The following is a 24416-nucleotide window of genomic DNA, read 5'->3' as shown; positions in this document are numbered from 1 at the left end:
CGTCTGCGCGCAGCGTGCGTAAGGAAAGGAGGGGACGGGTGGGAGCGAAATCAGGCTCGGGTTCCCGGAGGGAGCGATGGGGCCGTGGCTTGAAGGAGGACGTTTCTGATTGGTGAAATTTGCCGCGACCGGGAAGTTCGAACGGAAGTCCGGCGAAGAGGCGGAGACGAGAGAAGGCAGAGGGAGAAAACCAGGTATGCCAGGCAGACGCAGGCGGCAGTTGTGGCGCATGCGCAGCAGGAGGGTGGTCCAATAATCCTGTAGATATAGTTTTGGGTGTAGTATGCCCCAGATTTCGGTACGTTCACCTTACAAGTGAGATGTATCTAGTCTTTCGAGCCTTAAAAAAGAGACAGATCCAAAGATATAAGTAGAGTAATTCTGTCCTGTAGAGGAATCCGTGGGAAGTCTTATGCATACCCTGGATGGAGCCACTTTTCTCAGACCTTGAGTTTCCTGAGTAGAATTATTAATAGATGAACGAAGATTTCTAGGTTCATGAGAAATTTGTGATTAGATAGGAAGGCTAATTCATCTCTGCTAGTAGCAAGGAGCAGGGCACATAGATTAAGACAGGAAAAATGAGGGTGAGGCATTAAGCACTTGTTAGTGTTTTGCAACGAATGCGATTTGCTATTTGGGGGTTTTCAAAAACCAATCTGAACAGTGTAGGAGAGTTATGGGTGTCCAACAACTATCTTGTAGCCAGTTGTGTAAGAATAAGATTTGGTGAAATGTATACTAAAGATGGGATGGGGACGGAATTCAGTAGTCTGAATTCAAGTGTTTCTGAGTCAAGACACTACAAAGAACCTTTTGGGAGAGAATATTAATGAGAATTATAATAATTACAGCTAACATTAATTGAGGGCTTACTATAGGCCAGGATTATAAGTATTTTATATATAATTGTTCTGAGTCTATATATATGTGTATTTAAGCACACATACTGTTTTCTTTGCTCCACATACACAAATATTAACAAATAGCTTGGAGTAGGAACACAAATGAGCAAATGATAAAATATGATTTTCTTATATATACATAGTGACTTCATAGAGATGTGATATGCTTAACCTACTCTGATCTAAATTACTAGATTCCATCTGACATCACAATGGTATAACCAATCAAATAATATTCAATAATAATTACTAAGTAGATCTGCTTTCTAAAAATAACCGGTAAAAAGAAGTAGAGGTTAATTATACAACAATGAGAATATAACCACATTTAGGCAACCAGTCTTCACTCTATTTTGCAAATTGCATACATGTTACTTTCCCTTGCTAGGTAAAGGATTGCAGAAATGTAATCTAAAAGTCCAAACAAGTACATGTATTGCAAATGCAGCCTTTTATTTTTGTGGTCTTGTTTTTAAGTTAACCTTTTAATGATATCTATCTCTATTGAAGGGGATAGGGAGTTCTTGTGTTTTAGAAAGAAAATTGAATGTAGCTAATATTAAATATTACAAAATTATCTCAGTATTTTTAAGATAATGGAGGTCTTTGAGAAATACAAGTAAGTAAAGATTTAAAAGGTAGAATAATGTGGCCGATTAGCTCAGTTGGTTAGAGCATGGCGCTAATAACTTAAAAGTCAGAGTAAAGAAACAGACTAAAGTAAGCACACGTTTTTTCTTACAGTCAAGCATCTGTACAATCCTACACAAGACACTTCCAGAGAAAGTAACAGTCCTTTATGGTAAGTCATTGACACTGTAATTCCTTCTCACAGGTCCTCATCATTTTACTATAATATTTATTTTCTATTTCCATCCCCTCTATGTTCTTCCAGGAGACCAATTTTGTAAATCCTTGCTTTTCTAACAACCATGACCACAGATGGCTCAGCATTTTCTCTATTTTATTCTCTCTCAGAGTTGGGTTTTCCATGTAAGAAAGAGATCTTATATATACAGAGTTACTATAACCAGTTGTGTGAATTTTCCCCTTCTTTATAACTTATGGGGATCCCCACAAGGACTTTATTATTATGTTTATAGTGTCCAAAAGACTATAGCTCATCTCTTGACAGTTCTCAAGGGATCCTAGACTTTTGTTATGCTACTCAATATATTAGATAGAAAAAGTTACAAAATTGGAAGGAATCTGATATGTTAATTTACTTTAGAAAGGACAGCATTAAAAGGCACAAACTGCAATATCTACAGAGGCCTGATCTATATCTTAAATAGTAAAATTGGCTATAAATAATATATTAGGGAGTGGTACAGAATGTGGCAAACTAGAAGGACATGTCATATTTGAAGAAGGCAGCCCACTATTCATCACCAACCTGTTGTAAAATGAAGGCAATGGTTTGCCAAACCTTCAAAATTTTCAAGAGAAATCAGATACATAGACTTTTATGTTTAATCTACCAATTTATAAATATTGACAACTAGTTAAATTTGCTTTATATGAAATATGCAACTCTAGCATATGATTTTGCCCCCAAAATTGCTGATAAAACAAAATTAGAGAATAAAGCTATTTGGAGGATTTGAAAGGTGGTAGCTTTTGGCTAGTTTCACTAGCTAAGTGACACCTTTTATGCCACTGCTATAGTATATTATGATTTAAACATGCTTCAGCAAAATACAAATCATTACATGTCAGTCAAGACCTTTTTTTTTTTTTTTTGAGGCAATGTCTTGTTCTGTTACTCAGGCTGGAGTGTAGTGGTACAGTCATAATTTACTGTAGCCTCAAACTCCTGGGCTCCAGCTATCTGCCTGTTTCAGCTTCCTGGTAGCTAGGACTTAGAGGTGGGAGCCACTGCATCTGGCTAATTTTTTTTATTTTTTGTAGACAGGGTCTCACTGTGTTGCCCAGGCTGGTCTGGAACTCCTGGCCTCAGGCAATCCTCCTGCCTTGACCTCACACAGTGCTGAGATTACAGACACGAGCCACCACTGAGCCACCACGCCCAACCTCATGATTTTATAGGTTATCTTTAGCACTCAATGAATCCTCAAATGCAATTATTAACTCACAGTACCTGCTTGCATTGTACTTTACCAACTGTTAAAAGGTAGGAAAAATTTAATCAGTTAAAAACTTAACAATCCTTCACAAAGTATACTAACAAGCCAAATCTAGTAGCATAGAAAAAGAAGTATACACCATGACAAAGTGAGATTTATCCCAGGAACGCAAGGTTGGTTTTATATCTGAAAATCTATTAACATTAGATACCATATCAATAAGATTAAAAACAAAAATGACATGATCATCTTAATAGACACAGAAAAAGAATTTCACAAAATCCTACACTCTATCATGATAAAAACACTCAGCAAACTAGGAGTAGAAGGGGCCTTTGTCAACCTAATACAGAGCACTTTGAAAAACCCAAAGCTAACATCATACATAATGGTAAATGACTGAATGTTTTCCCCTAAGAACAAAAATAAGATAAAGATGTTTACTCTTGCCACTTATAATCACCATCATACTAGAAGTTCTAGCCAGGAAAAATTGGGCAAGAAAAGAAATAAAAGATATCCATATTGGAAAGGTAGAAGTAAAGCCATGTAGATGATACGATCATCATGTATATAGAAAATTCTAAGGAATCCATTCAAAAACTATTAGAAACAATAAATGAATTCAGCTTGGTTGCAGTATACAACAATTATATTTCTATATACTAATAATGAATAATCCAAAAATAAAACAATTCTATTTGTAATAGCATCAAAAGATATTTAGGAATATTTTTTTTTTCTTTTAGGTGTCTTTTTTTTTTTTTTTTTAACTTTTTATAGACAGGTTCTCACTATGTTGCTCAGACTAGTCTTGAACTCCTGGCCTCAATTTATCCTCCCACTTTGGCCTTCCAAAGTGCTTGGATTATGGATGTGAGCCACCACACCTGGCACTTAGGAATAAATTTAATTAAAGAAATGCGAAATTTATATATTGAAAGCTACAAAATATTTTTCAAAGAATCTATAGAAAACCTAAATAAATAGAATGATATCCCATATTCATGGATCAGAAGTCTTATTGTTAAGATGGCTGTTCTCTTCAAGTCGATCTATAGATTCAACACAATTTATATCAAAGTTCCAGCTGCCTATTTTGCAAAAATATATAAGCTGATCCTAAGATATATATGGAAATGCAAGGACCCCAGAATAACCAAAACAATCTTGAAAAAGATGGTCAAAGTTAAAGGACTGACAATTCTTCACTTCAGTACTTACTACAAAGCTATAGTAATCAAGACAGTGTGTACTGGCATATAAGGACAGACATATGGAACAATGGAATAGGACTGAGAATCTAGAAATAAACTTTAAATTTATGGTCAATTTATTTTCAACAAAGGTACCAAAATAATTCAATGGGAAAAGAACAAGTGGTACAGGGACAACTGGATGGGCACATGCAAAAGAATGAAGTTGGACTCTTTCCTTAAAACATACAGAAAAAGTAACTCAAAATGGATCATAAACCTAAGTCTATGAGCTAAAACTTTAACACTTTTAGGAGAAAAGATAGAAGTAAATCTTCATGACCTTGTATTAGCCCAAGTCTTCTTATATGTGTCACCAAAAGCATAAGAGTCAAAAGAAAAAATAGCAATTTGTCCTTCTTCTAAATATAAAAGCTTTGGTGCTTCAAAGGACCCGAATAGAGAGTGAGAAGACAGTCCCCAGAATGAGAGAAAATATTTGAAAATCACATATCTGATACGGGACTTGTATCTGAACTATTACTGAAAATCCTTAGCACTCAATAATGAAAAGACAACCCAATTTTTTAAACAATCTGAACAGATATTTCACAGAAGATATACTAATGGACAATATGAATATGAGAAGATGCTCAATATTAGCAATTAGGAAAATGCAAATCAAAACCATAAGAGATACCACTTCATATCCACTAGGATGGCTATAGTAAAAAAAAAAAAAAAGACAGATAGTAAACAAGTGTCAATAATATGGAGAAGTTGAAACCCTTATGCATGGTAAGAATGGTGTAGTGGCTTTAGAACACAATTTGATAGTTTTGTTAAACATAGATTTACTATGTGACCCAGCAATTCTCTTAGATATATATTCAAGAGAAATGAAAACACAGCAACTTGTTCAGATATTCATAGTAGCATTATTTATAATACCCAAAAAGTGGAAACAACCCAAATGTTCTTTAGCTGATGAGTGGGTAAAGAAAATGTGGTACATCCATACAATATAATATTAATCAATAATAAAAAGGAATAAAGTACTAATACAAGCTACAATGTGGATGAATCTGGAAAACATTATGCTAAGTGAAGGAAGCTTGTCACAAAAGACAACATATTTTATAAGTCAATTTATATGAGAAGTCCAGAAATGGCAAATCTATTGAGATGGAAGTTAGATTAGTGGTTGCATAGGGCTGGGAGGAGGGGAACTATTAAAAACTAGTCACTAAGACCAAACTGAAGGGAGGAGAATTAGGCTGTACTTGTTGAAGGGAGGAGTATCAAAACTCTTGTAGTAATATTTCAAAACAGCCATACGCAGGTTCCACTCTAGACTCATCAGAATTCAGAGATCTTTGAACTTAAGCACAAGGTGAATAAAATAAGAGATGAAGTAGGTTTGGCTAAGACTAGATTATTGTATGAAACTAACCATAATCTTTATCTTGAAAAACTTGGGGAATCACTGAAGAATTTGAAACAGGGAAACTCATGATAAGATCTGCACTTTAGAAAGATCACTGTTATTGCAGAATAGAGGAGAAATTGAAAGGGGCAAAAATGAAGTCAAGGAGGACAGTGGACAGCTATTCCAGTACTCCATATGTATCTTATATCTATTGTCACAATAATGCTATATAACAAACCAGTCTAGAATTTAGTGGCCTAAAACAATAGTATTTATTATATTGCTTATGAGTCTACTGGTCAGCTGGGCAGTTCTCCTGATCTGGGATAGTGTCAGCTGACCGTGGTTGATCCCTATATTCAGCTGGCAGAATGGCTAGGGGCTGGCTTATCTATGATAGCTTCACTTGCATGTCTGGTGACTGGCTGACTATTAGATAAGGCAGTGTATTCCTCATCATCCAGGAGACTAGTCTGGGCTTGTCTTTATGGTGACAGTGCCTAGGAGAGTGAGCAAAAGTAAGGCCAAGACTCAGAACTTGCGCATTATCACTCCTGCTGCATTCTATTAGCCAGAGCAAAAAATAAGGACAGCTCAATTCAAGGGGTGGGGAAAAAGATTTCACCTCTTAATGTGAGAAATTTCAAAAGGACATAGATATAGAGGGGGTAAAGAACTGTATCCATTTTTGTAATTTATCACAGTCTATCCTCTGGCCACAATTATTCACATCCTTCCTCATGATGGGATTTGGGACCTGCTATCCCAAAATGTCACTCTCACCTTGCCCTCACTCTTCTCCTCTGGAGCAGGCCATAAAACCTAAATTTCCAGACCTTTTTCCCTTATGTAGTTCATAAGAGCCTCATATGAAAGATGCCCTCCCTATATCCAGCATCCTTATCTCTGAAGATAGGGACAGAGGGAAGAATCTGAACAAACAGGCCTTGCTAAGTTCCCCCCAGTTTATTGCCATTAGGTCATACCTCCTTTGTCCAATCATACTTCTTCATAGCTATCCAGTTCATCAAATATAGCATAAAAGTACACAAGTTTCCCTGTTTCCTCAAGTCTTCATTTCTGAAGTCTCTTGTGTCATGTTAAGCTTACATTAAACATTAATAAATCTGTATGCTTTTCTCTTTAGTCTTCCTTTTGTTATAGGGGCCTCAGCCATGAACCTGGTAATGGATAAGAACTCTCTTTTCTCCTACACTCACCTACAAAATACATTCACTGCTATCCCAAGTTACCTTAATTCTCATCCAGTCATGGTTTTACTCTCTTTTAACTTCAGAATCTCATGTTCTCAGAATCTCAGGTACAGATGTGGCAGATCCTCTTATTCTCTGAATCTATACAGTAAAATGACAAGCTACCTGTCCCTCACGCACCCAATATTCAATGGTGAAACAAGGACAGAAAAATCACATAAATACTCACATTCAAAAAGAGAAAAAAAGTTTAGTTCACAGCAATCATTGGTTCCAAGAAGTTCTGAAATTCATCTAGACACATGTTACCAGATCCCCTACTCCTGGGAAAGGAACTATTTATTTCCTTTTATTTTAGCCAGAGTCTCACTCTGTTGCCCAGGCTAGAGTGCTGTGGCATCAGCCTAGCTCACAGCAACCTCAAACTCCTGGTCTCAAGCAATCCTTCTGCCTCAGCCTCCCGAGTACTGGGACTACAGGCATGGGCCACCATGCCCAGCTAATTTTTTCTATATATATTTTTAGTTGTCTGGCTAATTTCTTTCTATTTTTAGTAGAGATGGAGTCTCATTCTTGCTCATGCTGGTCTTGAACTCCTGACCTTGAGCAATCCACCCACCTCAGCCTTCCAGAGTACTAGGATTACAAGCGTGAGCCACTATGCCCAACCAGGGACTATTTGTTGATTGAGGCCAAGCTCAGTTCTCTAGAAGTGGAAGACTTCTCTCTAGTCCATTGTGTTCTGTGACTTTTAATTCTGGATTCTGGGCAGTATACTCTGAGACCTTATCTTCTCCATCACCCTTTGAATACATCTGAAGAAGTAGCTCATGTTGGCGACTAACTAGCTTTCTCAGCCTGCTTTCTACCAGTAGAAAGTTAGAGATCCAAAGGTCTTTTTGCATGTTTGAATACTCTTGGTCCTTTTTAGGGCATTCTAAGAGCTCTTTTACCTATACAATTTACTTAAAAATGTATTTCCTATATATGTGATTATAATCTATGCTACACTCCAAAAATCAAAACACACAATTGTTTTTAAGACATGCCTTTCTATGTATAGACTTATACTTTGGGAAAAGATTTCTGTGAGACTATGACCTTAAAATTCTAAAACCCCTCTGTCCAGCTGATAAGTTCTTGTAGTTATTACTTTAATTCTTTCAAAGAACTATGCGAAGGATCTTACATTAATATCCTTGATCTTATCTATACTACCAGACTATATTTTACTTGGAGAGACTAGAGATGAGAAAGTTTTATTTTCCAACATAATAAGTCCTAGACCCTCTGTCTTCCCTCTAAATTTTGCTTAAAAACTGGCTATTTTTTACTTTACTTCATCTCTTTCTTTCTGTATCTTTCCATACACAGCTTGGAGCTGATACTTAAACCATAGGTGAAATACTAAAGTTCAATTACATGCTTCTGTGAAGGCAGAGTAAATAGACATTTCCTTATTCTTCTTGCTAAATATTAAGACAAGTAAAAACCCTGGACATTATTTATAAAGTAAACGTAAGAAGACTCTGAAAAATGGAAAGAAGAAAGCAGACCAAGTAGAGACTTCAAGACTGAAGGAACAACATAGTGATGAGCGCCTTGGGTTTTCTTTTTGTCTGAACTAAAGCTGAAGAAGCTAGCAACTCAGCCCATAGAAACAGACCCCCAAAAACCTCAAGGAAAGCCTGCTCTCTCTCCACAAAGGACCAGGAAAGGGAAAATGTCATGAGACAGAAAACATTGAAAATAACTGCTCTATTCCAGCCAGTTATTAAGGAAAAACCTTGGCCCCATCCACACCAGCAAAGACTGAGTGAGAAACCTCAACTTCCACTCTCATGAGGCTGTCACGAGGTTCTCTGACACCCCCATCAGCGTAGTGTCAGAGAAGGCTATGTAGAGAGCTTTCATTCTCATCACCAGCAATAAGCCTTCCCCTCCCCTAAAAGTGCAAATGGATACCATATGGGGAGACACTCCTCCTGCACTCCACTGAGGAGGCTGACTAAAGAATCAGGACTTCCACCATCATCCAGCAGTAATGAAGCTATCCCCACAGTGTTTATTAGAGACCATGCAGGGAACCAGAACTCCTACCTCCACCAAGTAGTAATGAAAAGATCTCTCTCATACAGAGTTAACAGAGGTTAAGTGGAGAATCTGGACTTCTTCCTTCTGGCTGGAATGATGTGAGAGAAAGCAAGTTAAAACAAGTTTTAAAAAAACATCTAGAGTCTCATAATATGAACAATTCCAGGTTTCATGTGAAAACCATTCATACTAGGAGCCAGATCTCAATAAAAAAGGACAATCAATATATGTTAGAATTATCTGAGAAAGATTTTAAAGCAGCAATGATAAAAATGCTTCAGCAAGCAATTTCAAACATACTTGATGCAATTTTTAAAAATATCCTCAACAAAAAAAGTCTTAACACCTAAATAGAAGGTATTAGGTTATTAAGTGTGAAATGTCTGATTTCCTTATGTACTAAGTTCAACAGTTGATATCTCTGACATTTCACTCCGACACTTCTTATTTTTATTGTGGAGGTCCATCCTCATTGTTTCAAATGTACATTTTGGCTCATGATTATCTTCCAAATAAAAATTTTAGAGCAATTTTTGTCAAGTCAAAATTTATGTTATTTTTGAGTGTGAGTTCTGTTGTGGAACCAATGCAGCACAGACAGCTTGATGTGGCTACAATAGATTGATAGTTCAAGAAGTTCTGTTCTGGTGATTTTAATCTTGAAAATGAGCCATGTGGGTGACCTGAGACCAAGGTGGATAATGATGAGCAGAAAGCTGTGGAAACAAATCCATCTCAACCTATGTATGAATTAGCAGCAAGGTTTGACATTATTATTCCAACAATATTGGACCATTTGAAGCAAATCAGCAAGGTTAAGAAGCTGGATAGATGGGTACCACATGAATTAAACAAGCATCAGAAGAAAAATTGTCTCGAAGCTTGCCTTTCTTTGCTGTCACTACATAAAAGGAAACCATTTCTACACTGTATTGTTATATGTGGTGAAAAATGTATTCCTTTTGACAATCACAAGCATTCAGCACAATGATTAGATAAAGATGAAGTGCTGAAACACATTCAAATCCAAATGGTCATTTAAAAAAAGCTAATAGTGTCTGTTTGGTAGTCCAGCACTGGTATTATCCACTACAGCTTCATGAAACCTGGTCAATCAATTACAGTAGATGTCTACTGCAACCAATTGGATGAAATAATGAGCATACTTGTAATTAAGCAGCCTAGATTGGTCAATAGAGAAAGGCCAATCCTCTTGCAAGGCAATGCTTGACCACATGTCTCACAACCAATGCTGTTCAATTTATAGCAGGTAAACTGGGAAACTCTCTGTCATCCACCATATTCGCCAGACCTTGAACCAACTGACTACTGCTTCTTCCAGGCTTTGGACCACTTCTTGTAAGGAAAAATATTAAATTCTCAACAGGCTGTGGAAAATGCCTTTCATGATTTCATGACTACCCACTCTCCAGGCTTCTTCACTGCTGGTGTAAACAAACTACCAGTAAGATGGCACAACTGTGTCAATAGTTTAGGCACATACTTTGATTAATTGTACTGCTTCTTGTTTGAGATATAATAAACTAAACTTTTATTTAGAAATCAGAAATTTTATATTTAATGACCTAACATAAAGATGAACCTAAATTTTAAAAAGCATATTGGATGGGCTCAAAGCAAAAAGGAAGGAATAGAGGAAATAATCAAAGAAACTGAAGATGTAGCAATTCCCCAGTCTGAATAACAAGGAGAAAATATATGCGGAAAAAAATGAACAGTACCTTAGGGGCTCATGAAGTTATAACCAAAGATCTAAAATATCTGTCATTATAGCTTTGGAGGAGAGGAGAGAGAGCAGGGCTGAAAAAATACTTAAATAATGGCTGGAAACTTTCCAAATTTAGCAAAGGACATAACCTACAGATTAAAGAAGATGAATGAATCCGAAACAGTATAAATCCAAAGAAATCCATGCAAGTACACATCATAATTAAACTTGTGGACATTAAAGACAAAGAAAAAATTCTCGAAAGTAACCAGAAAAAACTTGATACCTTCCCTATAGAAGAAAAACAAATGATAGCAGATTTATCCTCAGAGACCATGGAGACCAGAAGGAAATAGCACAATATTTTCCAAGTGCTGAAAGAGAAGAACTGTCAACCCAGAATTTTATACCCAGTCAAAATATCCTTCATAGTGAAGGGGAAATAAAATGTTTAAGTAACCCATAGGAAGTCAGGAAAAGAAGACAGCTGGGAAAAAGAAAAAAAATTACCCAGAACAAACAGCAAACAAAATTTAAGATGGCAGACTGAAGCTTTAACAATGATATAGGCAGGTAGAAAGTAAAATAATAGAAAAAGATATATCATGCAAATATTAAAAAAAGGAAACCAGGAGTGGCTATATTAATAACAGATACAACAGACTTCAGAACAAAGAATAGTACTGTAGTTCTGCAAGATGATACCATTTGAGGAACTGGGTAAAGGGTACATGAAATCTTTCTGTATTATTCAACTGCACATGAATCTATAATTATTTAAAAGTAAGTTTAATTTTTAAAAATTTCTATAGGCATTTTTTTGGGTATCTTTTGAGTTACTGCAAGCAACAGTGTTGCCAGTTGTTTTTGCTATCACAAAACTAGATCACTATTTTTTAAGCCTTCAATAACAATTTCCTAGTTGATTTAGCACCCCAGATTTCCCACACTGCCACCAGCCTCAGATATCAACATAGGCCTTTTTTTTGGTGGTGGTGGCAGGAGCTGTCATTGTTCCTGACATGTCAAGAAAACTTGCCTAATTATTAGAAGATGACAACAAAACAAGAGAGTCATCAAATCCCTAGTTCTAGTCCTTTAAACCCTAGACTTCTTTTGGGGAATTATCACAACAGCCTTTAAGTACAACTTTTACATTTTATATTAAAGTGCATGAATTTTATATTGCTTAGTGAATTTTTAAATTAAAAACTTTATTTTTAGAGTATTTTTAGTTTACAGAAAATTGAGTGGAAAGTACTGAGAATTCCCATATACTGTGTCTTTTTAACTACCTACCCTAGTTTCCCTATAACCTATTAATATCTTCCATTAGTGTGGTGCATTTGTTATAACTGATGAACCAATATTATAATATTGTTATTAACTAAAATTCATAGTTTACATTAGGGCTCACTTTTTGTATTGTATATTCTATGGGTTTTGACAAATGTGTAATGCCATGGATCCACCATTACAGTATTACTACCCTAAACATCCCCTGTGCTCTAACTACTCATCTCTCCCTCCCTGGAGACCTCAGATATTTTTTATTGTCTCCATAGTTTTGCTTTTTCCACAATGTCATATAGTTGGAATTATATAGTATATAGCTCTTTCAGATTGGTTTCTTTCACTTAGAAAAATACATTTAAGTTTCCTTCCTTTAAGCAGAACTTTTTGGCATGATAGTACATTTATTTTTATTACTGGATAATAATCTATTATATTCATGTATCAGAGTTAACTTATTCACTTATTGAAGGACATCTTGGTTGCTTCCAAGGTTTTGGCAATTATGAATAAAGCTACATTTATGTGCAGGTTTTTGTGTGGAAATATGTTTTTAGGTCATTTGGGTAAATACCAAAGAGTATAATTGCTGGGTTGAATGGTAAGAGTACGTTTAGTTTTGTAATAAACTGTCAGACTATTTTCCAAAATCACTGTAGCATTTTGCATTCTCACTAGCAATAAATGAGAGTTGCTGTTGCTCTACATCCTCATAAGCATTTGGTGTTGTCAGTGTTTTGGGTTTTGGCTATTCTTTTTTTTTTTTTTTTTTTTTTTTTTGAGACAGAGTCTCGCTTTGTTGTCCAGGCTAGAGTGAGTGCCGTGGCGTCAGCCTAGCTCACAGCAACCTCAAACTCCTGGGCTCGAGAGATCCTCCTGCCTCAGCCTCCCGAGTAGCTGGGACTACAGGCATGCGCCACCATGCCCGGCTAATTTTTTTTTTTTATATACATATCAGTTGGCCAATTAATTTTTTTCTATTTATAGTAGAGACGGGGTCTCGCTCTTGCTCAGGCTGGTTTTGAACGCCTGACCTTGAACAATCCGCCCACCTCCGCCTCCCAGAGAGCTAGGATTACAGGCGTGAGCCACCGCGCCCGGCCTGGGTTTTGGCTATTCTAATATGTGTATATTGGTATCTCACTGTTGTTTTATTTTATAATTCCCTGATGACCTATTATTTGAGTATTCTTTCATACACTTATTTCCATATAAATATCTTCTTTGGTGAGGTATCTGCTCAGATCTTTTGCTGATTTTTTTAATTGGGTTATTTATTTTCTTACTACTTAGCTTTTAAGAGTTCTTTATATTTTCAGATATCAGTCTTTTACCAGGTATGTGTTTTGCAAAGATTTTTTTCCTAGTCTGTGGCCTGTCTCTTCATTCTCTTAACAGTGTCTTTCACAAAGCAGAAGTTTTTAATTTTAATGAAGTTGAGCTATCAATTTTTTCTTTCATGAATGGTGTTTTGGGTAGTGTATCTAAAAGAACACTACCAAACCCAAGGTTACTTAGATTTTCTCCTGTTGTCTTCCAGCACTTTGTGGTTTTGCATTTTACATTTAAGTCTATGATATATTTTGAGTTAATTTTTGTTAAAGATGTAAAGTCTGTGTCTAGTTTGTCTTTTGTTTGTTTTTGCATGTGGATGTACAGTTATTCCAGCACCATTTGTTAAAAAGACTGTCTTTGCTCCATTGCATTGCCCTTGCTCCTTTGTCAAAGGTCAGTTGACTATATTTGTGTGAGTCTATTTCTGGGCTTTCTAATCTGTTCCATTGATTTAGCCAGTAATCTTTTAATAATTTCTTTTATTTGCTTATGTTGATTGGAGTTGAATTTTTATCAGTTGCAGCTGAAATATCATTGCTTAATACAAGCCCTGTTTCTAATCTCTTTACATAAATTTAATCACAACATTCTATTCAAATAAATGAGGAAACTCAGACTTAGCAAGGTTAAGTAACATCATAACACTAAGTGACAGAACCAGCATTTGAACCCTAGTCTGCCTGCCTGACTATAATATACTACCTGTCAAAGATGACCTCATTATTCCTTACCGAGACAAGCACCATTGCTCTAATAGTCTGTCTTCTGCTAATTACTGCCTTTAATTACACTATAGTTGCCTTCTAAATCAAATACTGCCTCTTTAGTCAACATTTAAAGCATAACCTACTTCTCCAGCTTTTTCCAGTACTCTGTTAAATGCTCAGTGACGCTACTCTATGATCTTGTACAACATGCTCTTTTTTACTATGTTAGTACCATGACCTAATCCATTCCTTATACTTGCTGCATCTCCAAGTATTAAAATTCTTTTTGGCAGAGCCATCTCAATTGCCATCTTTTCCCTTGACCTTTCTCAATTCTGTACCCTCACCCCACCCTAAAACTAGAATTAAGAGTTCCCTCCTTAAAATAATTAAAGAATTTCATTTGAACTTCTTTTGTGGCACATCTCATAACTTCTGTTTTGGTTATATGAATTTGATTTGTCCTTACTAGACTGTCACCTTTTTAACATGTATACTATGTAGAACCCAGCATTCATTTTTTTAAATTTCCTGAGTACATACTATTTATACCAAAAACTGTACCAAATGCTGGGGTTGCAAAGATAAAAGACAAAGTCATTGCATTAATGAAAGTTTACAGTCTAGTAGGAGAAGTCAGGCCAGAAAACAATTACTTTTCTGTAATTTAAGTTCTAATATGGCGGTAAACCTCTGCTACTGTGGGGTAGAGTACAGAGTACTGAGTAGGTAGTGTAGTTTGAGTTTGGGAAAGAGGGAAGACTTATCAGAGGAGAATGAATAGGAGTTAGGGTGCTGAAATAGCAGCATATACAACAGCAGAAAGGTAAGAGGGCATTACGTACTTGGAGTGCAAGTAGTTTAGAATATTGCAGTGTTTGAGTTAAAGAGTGGCACGGATGAAGCTGAAGATGCTGGGGATGGGGGGATAGTGTTAAGAAATTTCTGAGACTTACAGAGGAGTTTGCACTGTTATCCTGAAGGACATGGATGCCATTGTAAGGTTTTAAGCAAGGAAATTTCATGATCTCACTCATGCTTAGGTGGATAACTCTAACAGTTATGTGGATAATAGAATACAATTAGCTGAGACTAATTATTACAGAAAGTAAGACCATCTAGCAAGATGTTACAGTTGTTTGGGTTAGATAGTATTAGGATTTGACTAGGCCAAGAAGAGAGGACGTATTTTAGAGATATTTAGGAGATAGAATCTATAAGACTTGGTGACTTATTGGGTATGATAAAAAAGAATAAAAAATGATATACAAATTTGTGATTTGTGGGATTATTAAAGTCAGTGCTATTAGTAAGGGGAAACAATAGGAAGAGCATATTTGGGACACAAGTCACATGTTTATTTTTTAAATTTTTCATTATGAAAAATTTCAAATACAAAGGTAGACAGAACAGTATATCTCCCTTCCTTATTTCCATCAGCTAGGTTCAACACCTTTCAAGCTTTTGCCACATCTGTCTCACTTGCTTCATCTATTCCTTTCTCTTTTTATTCTTTTGTTTTCTTTTTTCCTTCTTTAGAATTTTAAAGCAATCCTAGACATGTCTTATATCCTCTATATTCTTCAAGGTCAGTTGTTTTTTTAAATGTCCCACATTCTGGATGTATCTTTTCTTCTCTACAGTGTAATTTAACTTTTTCCATACTCTTCTACATTTCCTGTAAATTTTAGATTTATTCCATTGTGTTCATATGACATGTTGAAATATAGGCCTTTTTAAAACCATGATGGTTAATTTTCTGTGTCAAATTTACTGAGCCACAGGATGCCCAGATATTTGGTTAAACATTATTCTGGCTGTGTCTGTGAGGGTGTTTCTGGATGAAATAAACACTTAGGTAGATTAAGTAAAACAGGTTGTTCTTCTTAATGTGGATGGACCTCATCCAGTCCATTGAAAGCCTGAATAGAACAGAAAACTGAGTAAAGGAGAATTCACTCTCTCTGCCCTTGTCTTTCAGCTGGGACATCCTGCCTTTGGACTTGGAATTGGACTTGGACTGGAATTTAAACCTTGGCAGTTAACAGTTTTCAGATCTTCAAACTTAGACTGGAACTATACGTCAGCTCTCCTGGGTCTCCAGTTTGTTAATTGCAGATCTTCAGACTTCTCAGCTTTCATAATTGTGTGAGCCAATTTCTTATAATAAATATCTCTTCATCTTTCTCTCTCTCTCTCTCTCTCTCTCTCTCTCTCTCTCTCTCTACCCCCTCTCTCTCTATATATATATATAAGATATATATATAGATGTACACTATTTGTTCTGTTTCTCTATAGAACTCTAATACAAATGGTTATTGGTTTTTATTAATGTATTAACTAGTGATCAGTCATTTTTGTACAATATGCTATTTCTATATTTATGCCTTCCTTTCAATAGCTTTTTGTGTATATGAAATAGAATTTTTCACACTAGGCTCTGCTATATGTATAATACAAGTCAGTTAATCTTGCCAAATCACAGATTTACATTTGGAAAAATATATATATTTAAGAATGACAATAATATTCTTTATATAATCTATAAGGAAACATGGAAACTCTGAAGGTTAAATTTAACATCTGTAGTTTTCCAATCTCACTAAAAAAAAAAAAAGAATCCAGCTGGTTCTATTTTTTAACACCTGATTTATGAATGACTTCAATGTATAATTTGGTGATAGTGTAAAGTTAATTCTTGAAGATCTCAAATTCTCTACACCTAGGGATTCACCTAAACAGTTACTGTCTCATGCCAACTTAAAGAGGTGCCTTTTTCGGTGGCACTGTATAAATTATCAGAATCTATCTTCTTCCTCTTCATCAGCAATAGCCACTTTGCCAAGAGAGCCTCTATGCCAAAGGAGCTCTCCAGGTACGTTCTGCATTATCACCAGAGGCTCTGATACTGCTAGAAAATAAAAGAACCTCTGCTCATACTATCAGAATTGGGACAGATGTGCTTCCAAAATGAAAATTAGAATTTATTTTTTCTTAGAAACTATGTTGAAAGATAGGTACTTAGGTACATCATGTGTTAAATGATTTCTTTATGATCTATTCTAGGAACATAAGACTGTTTATGGCACTTCTATTATAAGTTCTAAACAATCTTCTCTTAAAAAAATCTTTTGAAAATTAAATTGAAGGCTTCTTATATATACTGGTATACCAAGGAGTGAAGAACAGTTTACCTTAGGAATATTTTATTGCTGACATTATTTAGAATTGATGTCACATGATAATAATCATCAAAAAGGCAGACCCATTTGTAGTCTGTTTTATTATTGTTTTTAAATTTTCTTGCAGATAATATACATCTTGTTGCCTGCTTTCAGAGCTGATGCTTCCACTCTCCTCTCTGCCCCACTACTTTGTATATCACTGCTTGTATGTGCATTAGAAGTTGGGAAATGGAAATTAGAGTTATGTTGTTTAAAAGGGAAGAATTCTTAGAGGATAAAAGCTTGGACATAAACCTGTGCTCTCCATTTTACCAACAAAATGACCTAAAACTAGTAACATCATCTCTGAGCCTCATTTTCCTTTCATTAAAATGAAATTAGGCTGGGTGAAGTGGCTCATTCCTGTAATCCCAGCACTTTGGGAGGCCAAGGTAGGAGGATCACTTGAGACCAGGAGTTCAAGACAAGCCTGGGAAACAGCAAGACTCTGTCTCTACAAAACATTTTTAAATAAAAAATAATAAAATAAAGTTAAATATCTATTTTTGTGAGGATTAAATAATGTAATTTAAACCACCTGGTACTTAGAATATACTCTTTTCCAAAATTAATTTTCTCCTATAGTAAACATTTTCATATTTTCTGGTAGCCCAGGATGTTTTGAACATATTTGCTATGTTTAGGGAATTTTCAATCTTAATGTAAGTGTTGCTTCCTCAAGGTAAGCTCTGAAAATGTTTCCAGACTCTCAAAACTAATGTGCAGACACATGACCTAGGTTTCACATGCAGCACACTTGCAGAAGACTTTGATTTGGAAGTTAGTTACTTGGGGAAGGAAAGATTCTGCTTGGAAACCAATTTGCTGATAAAGGCATCTGACATTTGGAGTGGCAGTGCTTGAAAGGTTAAATTTCTAGTGCAGCAGTGGCCTTGCTGGGCAGTGGGAGTGGCAGCAGTTACATTTAGTGTTTGGTGGGGCCGTAGTTACTAGTGGCAGTGACTTCCTCACTGGGCCAGTTCTATGGGTAGTTTTAAGCATTGTTCCTGGAAGCTTAGTTTGCCTTTTCCTCCAGACTCCCATTGATTCTCCGAGTTCCCCCATCTTCTTTTAACAAACTTCTTCTCTGCTCACTCAGCCAGAATCAGCTTCTGTTACAACTCTGAGCCCTGGCTAATAACACGTATTTGTATTTGAAGTATTGTTACCTGTAGAAGGTTAAGAATATCAAGGTAGAAAATGAATATAATTTATAATCACCTGAAACAAAAGTACAGAATGCTGGAAAGCAAACCCTAGAAAAGTTTAGTGAGTTATTATTGAGTAGAGATTAAAGAATGTAGCTTTTAAGGAAATAATATATATTATTGGAATATTTTTACCAAGTTTCTCTTTCTCTATTACTGTTAGAAATAGTTAAGAGACCTTAGACTTTTATGTCCCCCAAAAGAAATTATTTCAAAACCAGTTTATAAAAAATTTTTAATCCCTGGTTATTGATTCTGCATAGCAGCCCCAAGAGAGTTTATCTATTCAAGTCAAAGCTAGAATCAAAATAAATTAGGCATTATATGGCATATTAAATTTCTAGAGCTCAGCTCAGCTCCCCTAATCTCTTAGCAGCAGCAGCGGAGTAGCAGCTCTCACTCATTGCAGTGGGGAAATAACAAAGCAAGAGTAAAATTGCTATTGCAAAATGAAGCACATCACCACATTTCCATTTAATGCATTATACTTCATGAGTCTCCCAGGAGCCAGAAAAACACAACAAAGTCTTTAAAAGTGAATCCAGATGTCAGCCATCACCATAGCAGTGCTTTAATTATCAAAAAACAAAGAAATAACTCCTTAGGTACATTCTAAGCAGGTGTTTGTTCACAGAAAACAGCATAGCTGAAGAAACAGCTGTGGCATTATAACTGCTTCAAGACTAGGGAAGAAAACTACAACTTAAATGACAGAGGTTACCTGGAGGGAACATAGAAAAATCACAGTTATTAGAATTTTGCAAGTATTAATGTATACAACATAGATTGATATTAATTGCTCCATATCACAGATGGGAAAACTGAGTACCTTGTATTATAGTCATTTCTAATCCAAAGTCTGTCAGTCTTTGACAAGTCTACCACATAATGAATTTATTTTACAAGATGCTTTATGCATATCATATAGCATGAGGTTATTTTTAACATAACAAATTTATATATTTTAATACAAATAATTTATTTTCATTTTAGGAAAATTAGAAAGTAAATATTAGGAAAAAGGAAACCTTTAAGCCAATTTCTAAGCACTGCTAAATTTTCATATATGAGGGAGTTTTGAATCTGGATCTGTGAACCTCTGAAACTAAGCAAAAAATGATAATGTGCTTTTTTCTAGGATGAGGGTCTATATACCTCTCATCAGGTTCTGAAAAAATTAGTAACTCCCTCTATCCTCTGGACTTTGTCTAAAATGTTAAATTGGTCCCAATAAATAGTAATTTCTAAAATTTGGCTCAGCTCTTATATGGTGACCTTGCAAAATTATAGAATATTGGGAAAATATTTTATTTCTTCTTTAAGATTTCTATTTTTTGTTTTTGTGCATGTGTTCATTTGTGCAATCTGACAGTTACCTGCTTGACAAGAAGAATAAACAGATGCTTTTGCAACTTACATTGGTGGGAAGATCTGGCTCAAGTAATGAGGTATCTACAAGGAGCAGCAGAGTCAAGGTGGTGGTATTATGGATGAATCACTAAAACCTGAATATACTTGACAGCAGAGGGGGGAAAGCCCATTGAAAAGGTGAGAGTAAGGAGATAAATCAATAAGGAAACAGAAGAACTAAGTCCTTTGGATGGGTAAAAAAAAAACTGTGAGTAAGGGCTTTGTTTATGATTGAACATGAGAGGGAATTGAGAGACTATCTTCCATTGCTGTTAATGAGAGAGGAAGGAGGAAAACTACTGAAAGATACCCTTTGGTGAATAACACATAAATGGATATGTCACTGATGCATTATATTATTCATTCAACAAACTTTTAGTGAGAACTTATTATGTATGAAGCATTGTGGACTGAAATAAGAACTTATTATGTATGAAGCATTGTGGACTGTATAAGAAATAACTCTTGGCCCTAGGAATTTGCAGCATAATTGCAGAAACCAATATAAATCATTTCTATAAGATAGCAGAGTCACACATGAGAAATTGTAATGTTTGTGACATCAAAGTGGTAGGAGTAGTCAGAAAAGTCTTTAAAGAATGGTACTCAAAATGGGTCTTAAAATAGAATAAGATGGGTTGTTACTTGGCAAACAAGGAGAGAAAGGATAACACTGGAAAAGACAGCAAGTACAAAGGCATGTAGCAGTCAGAAAGCATGGCATGAGTAGAAAATGCCAGGTAAACTGACATGGTGGAGAAACAAAGGGCTTAGTAGGTGGGGACGTGGCAAGTAATGATGCTGATTTCTGCAGAAGCCCAGGGAAAAGAAAATGAGATCCTGAACTACGGCAGTAACAGTAGGAATAGGGAAGAGAGGATTAACCAGAGAAATATTTAGAAACTAAGAATCAGGATTTAGTACCTCTTGGGAAAGCCAGTGTGAATGCTTACCCCAAAGCTGCATTATTAACAAACTAAGACATTGATACCTTAATGTTAGAAACAAAGTACCGCCCTCCTTTAAGAGACTATAAGAAATAGTTCCATCATGCCTCACATCTCTTTTTACCTCTGTTTATTTCTATTTGAGCCAAGCTTCCCCCAAATGCTCATTCTCATATTGCTCCAATTATTGCCCCCAGGGCCCTCATGTTACAGAACCTAGGGAATTCATTGTATTTTATGTGAATTGAAAATAGGGTACAGGGGGAATGATGCACTGCTTAACTTCTTCCTTAGCTTCCAAGTCCTTTCACTGTGACCTCCAAAATGCCCCCCAGAATGTTTAACTCTGTAATCAACAAACCGCCCTATGACCTCAGCCTCTTTTCTGAATGGTTCCTTGCATGAACTGAAATCTGCCTGAGCTCTGATATCCTTGGGCCTCTTGCAGCCTTCTCATGTGAAAGCTGTTTTTTCTCTTAACACACATAGTACCTCAGGGCTAAGAAGTAGAACAGACATCTTTGTGTCTCATTGTTGCTTTCAAACCATTTCACTCCCTTCTTCCTATAGATTAAATCTCTCCTCAAAACTCCTTCCCCGCTTCCCTCTAATTGGTAATATTTAATGTCCTCCCTCCCCTCATCCACTGAAGACTTTTAGCTTTTGGATCACAGTTTTCTCTTCACCTCCTTCTGCTATGTCAGCAGTAGAATTTTATCTATGTAAATAACCCATTCTACATCTGCTTTCTCAGTTCTTTGATCTGCTCACCTCTAACACCTTTGCTTCCATTCCACTCTAGGCACACTCCTAGATGGGAATTGGAAATAACCATTATCAGAATCAAAGTTTGCACTATCTCTGAATTCGTGGCTGAAATATCTGACTTTTTGACTAATATTTCCTTTTATCTTTTCTGCTTGTTTTCTGTAGAACTCGTACAGCCACAATTTGTTGATTTCATGGAGACTCCCAGTACCTTGACTCTACACAACACCCCCCCACACACCCCCCAACCCCTCCACCCCCTCCTCCAGCTTCCTTCTGCTTTCTTCATTGTCTGGCTTAAATTCTAAGGGTGATTATTACGATCGCTCCTTTTATAATACCTAGTTTGCTTCTTTATTCATTCTGCTTGGAGAGGTAGAAAAACTTGTCTGAATGGAAAATTTGGGAAGATATACTGGGCATGCTTAGCTCAACTCTTCCTTTTTCCTCTTGGTAATAAGCCTACCTGCAGAGAGCACACATTTCCTTATATCCCTCTAAAATCAAGCTCTGCCCTTGTGCCAAGATGGGAAGAGGCCTGCCCTGGCCGGTTGCTGCACTGTGGGTGGCTGAATATGCTAATTCTGAGGTTCACTATTAGGAAACTCATTTGCCTAGACATACAAAGTACATTCGTTAATATATCAACTTTAAAAGGTGATAATTTGGCCGGGCGTGGTGGCTCACGCCTGTAATCCTAGCTCTCTGGGAGGCCGAGGTGGGCGGATCATTTGAGTTCAGGAGTTCGAAACCAACCTGAGCAAGGGCGAGACCCCGTCTCTACTATAAAGAGAAAGAAATTAATTGGCCAACTAATATATATACAAAAAATTAGCTGGGCATGGTGGTGCATGCCTGTAGTCCCAGCTACTCGGGAGGCTGAGGCAACAGGATCGCTTGAGCCCAGGAGTTTGAGGTTGCTGTGAGCTAGGCTGACGCCAAGGCACTCACTCTAGCCTGGGCAACAAAGTGAGACTCTGTCTCAAAAAAAAAAAAAAAAAAAGGTGATAATTTAGCTTCTTCTACCTTATTTCTCTGTTTCCTTTGTCAATTGTTCAGAGCACTAGAAGGAAAGAAGAGGTTGGTTTATTTGGTTCTTTCAAAGACTTCGAATTTCTGTGTCTCCCTCTACTCGGCTCTAATATTATTAATATAAATATAAGCAATATCATATGTGTTATTCTGCATCTTGTTCATTTTACTCAATTATATATCTTAAAATTCTTTCCCTACCATCACAAGTTTACTTATTTCTTTTAATAGTTACATAGCATTCTATTATGTAATGGTACCCAAAAAATGTATCCACTTCCTTATTGCTGACATTTGGGTTTTCTGCCATTTGATAATACAAACAATACCACAATTGAAATTACTATATATACATACATTTTTGTGCACATGAGTATCACTGTAGGAGAGAAGGTTTCACATTAAATTCATAATTATAAACCTAAATTGAGACAATCAACACTACCAGGAAATATTATTTTATTTACCAAGTAAGTGTAGTTTCCCACTTTGAGTCAATTATTTTATACCTAACCCCTACCCCCAGCTGATAACAATATCTCATATTTCATTTGAGAAAATATAGTTCATCAAACAGGAGCACCCCCATCTTTCTACTAATAATTTATAAACATAACTATGTATGCCATCTTTTCTTCCCTTCCCTAACAGTGAAGATGTTCCTTCTCCTGCCATTTGTGTTCTGGATCCTATCTCTACTTTCCTCAAGGACTTCATTTTTACAGTCACTCCCTTCCCTATCCTGTATCAACACTCTCTCCTATCCACATCTAAAAAGAATATTTTATAAAGCCTTCAACTACATGTCATCCTTTAGCTACCACCATTTTTCTGAGTCCTTTCACAGTAAAAAAAAAAAAAAAAAAGAATTGAAAAAACTTAGAAAGTTAGCTTTATTTCTTATTTCCTATTGATTCCTTAACGCAGTCCCAACTGGTTTCTATACTTATCACTCTGTTGGCTTTCCCATTATTAAAGTCACCAGTGATGTTCATGTTGCTGGAAGTAAAAGATGCTTCTCTGTTTTCATTTAGCCCAGCTTCTTGGCATCTTTTTTTTTTTTTTTTTTTTTTTTTTTTTTTTTTTTTTTTTGAGACAGAGTCTCGCTTTCTTGCCTAGGCTAGAGTGAGTGCCGTGGCGTCAGCCTAGCTCACAGCAACCTCAAACTCCTGGGCTCAAGCGATCCTCCTGCCTCAGCCTCCCGAGTAGCTGGGACTACAGGCACGAACCACCATGCCCGGCTGATTTTTTTTTTATATTATATATATTAGTTGGCCAATTAATTTCTTTCTATTTTTATGGTAGAGACGGGGTCTCTCTCAGGCTGGTTTTGAACTCCTGACCTTGAGCAATCCGCCCGCCTCGGCCTCCCAGAGTGCTAGGATTACAGGCGTGAGCCACCGCGCCCGGCCTTCTTGGCATCTTTTGAAATAAATACTTAAACACTCTCTTTTTGAACACTTTCCTCAGTTGTCTTCCATGACATCATGGTCTCTTAGCTTCTCGACTACCTCACTAGGTATTCCTTCTCAGTCTGTGTAGGTAATCTCCTCTACCTTATCTCTAAATGTTGAAGTTTTTAAGACAAGACCATGAGATCTATAGAGGCCAAAAGGTGAGTTTTTATTTTCGAGAAACAATCCACAGATTGGGGAGGTGCAGCCTTTGTAGTTGAAAGCTGCATTCTGGGGAACAAAGGGAGTGTTTTGCTTTTGTAGAGAAAGTTCTCATCCCAGTCTGTTTATGCAAATGAAGGACTCAAACTTGTTTAGTTCTGATTGGCTGACATAGCTAAGTGGCCAAGGCTGCTGGGTCCTGATTGGGTGATTTTCAAGTCT

At 36.3% G+C, this 24416-nt stretch overlaps 1 protein-coding gene across 3 annotated transcripts in view; it reads left to right on the top strand.

Moving 5' to 3' along the window:
• FTCDNL1 (formiminotransferase cyclodeaminase N-terminal like) overlaps positions 1-24416 on the top strand; it is a 91360-nt gene continuing 66944 nt past the window's right edge. For 2 of the 3 annotated variants that reach the window (XR_012920597.1, XM_076005778.1), the window contains exons 1-3: positions 14-194; positions 1650-1707; positions 15971-16137. Coding sequence is in view for 2 of the 3 variants with exons in the window: in XM_076005778.1 (XP_075861893.1) it covers positions 1705-1707; positions 15971-16137 (170 nt within the window). In the remaining variant the exon portion in view is untranslated. Of the gene's footprint in view, positions 195-1649; positions 1708-15970; positions 16138-24416 lie in introns of all 3 variants that reach the window. The other variant, XM_076005779.1, reaches the window with a different exon arrangement.

This window comes from Microcebus murinus, chromosome 8 (genome assembly GCF_040939455.1).
Source record: "Microcebus murinus isolate Inina chromosome 8, M.murinus_Inina_mat1.0, whole genome shotgun sequence".
NCBI classification, from domain to species: Eukaryota; Metazoa; Chordata; class Mammalia; order Primates; family Cheirogaleidae; genus Microcebus; species Microcebus murinus.
This window is presented reverse-complemented; position numbering and strand designations above follow the sequence as displayed.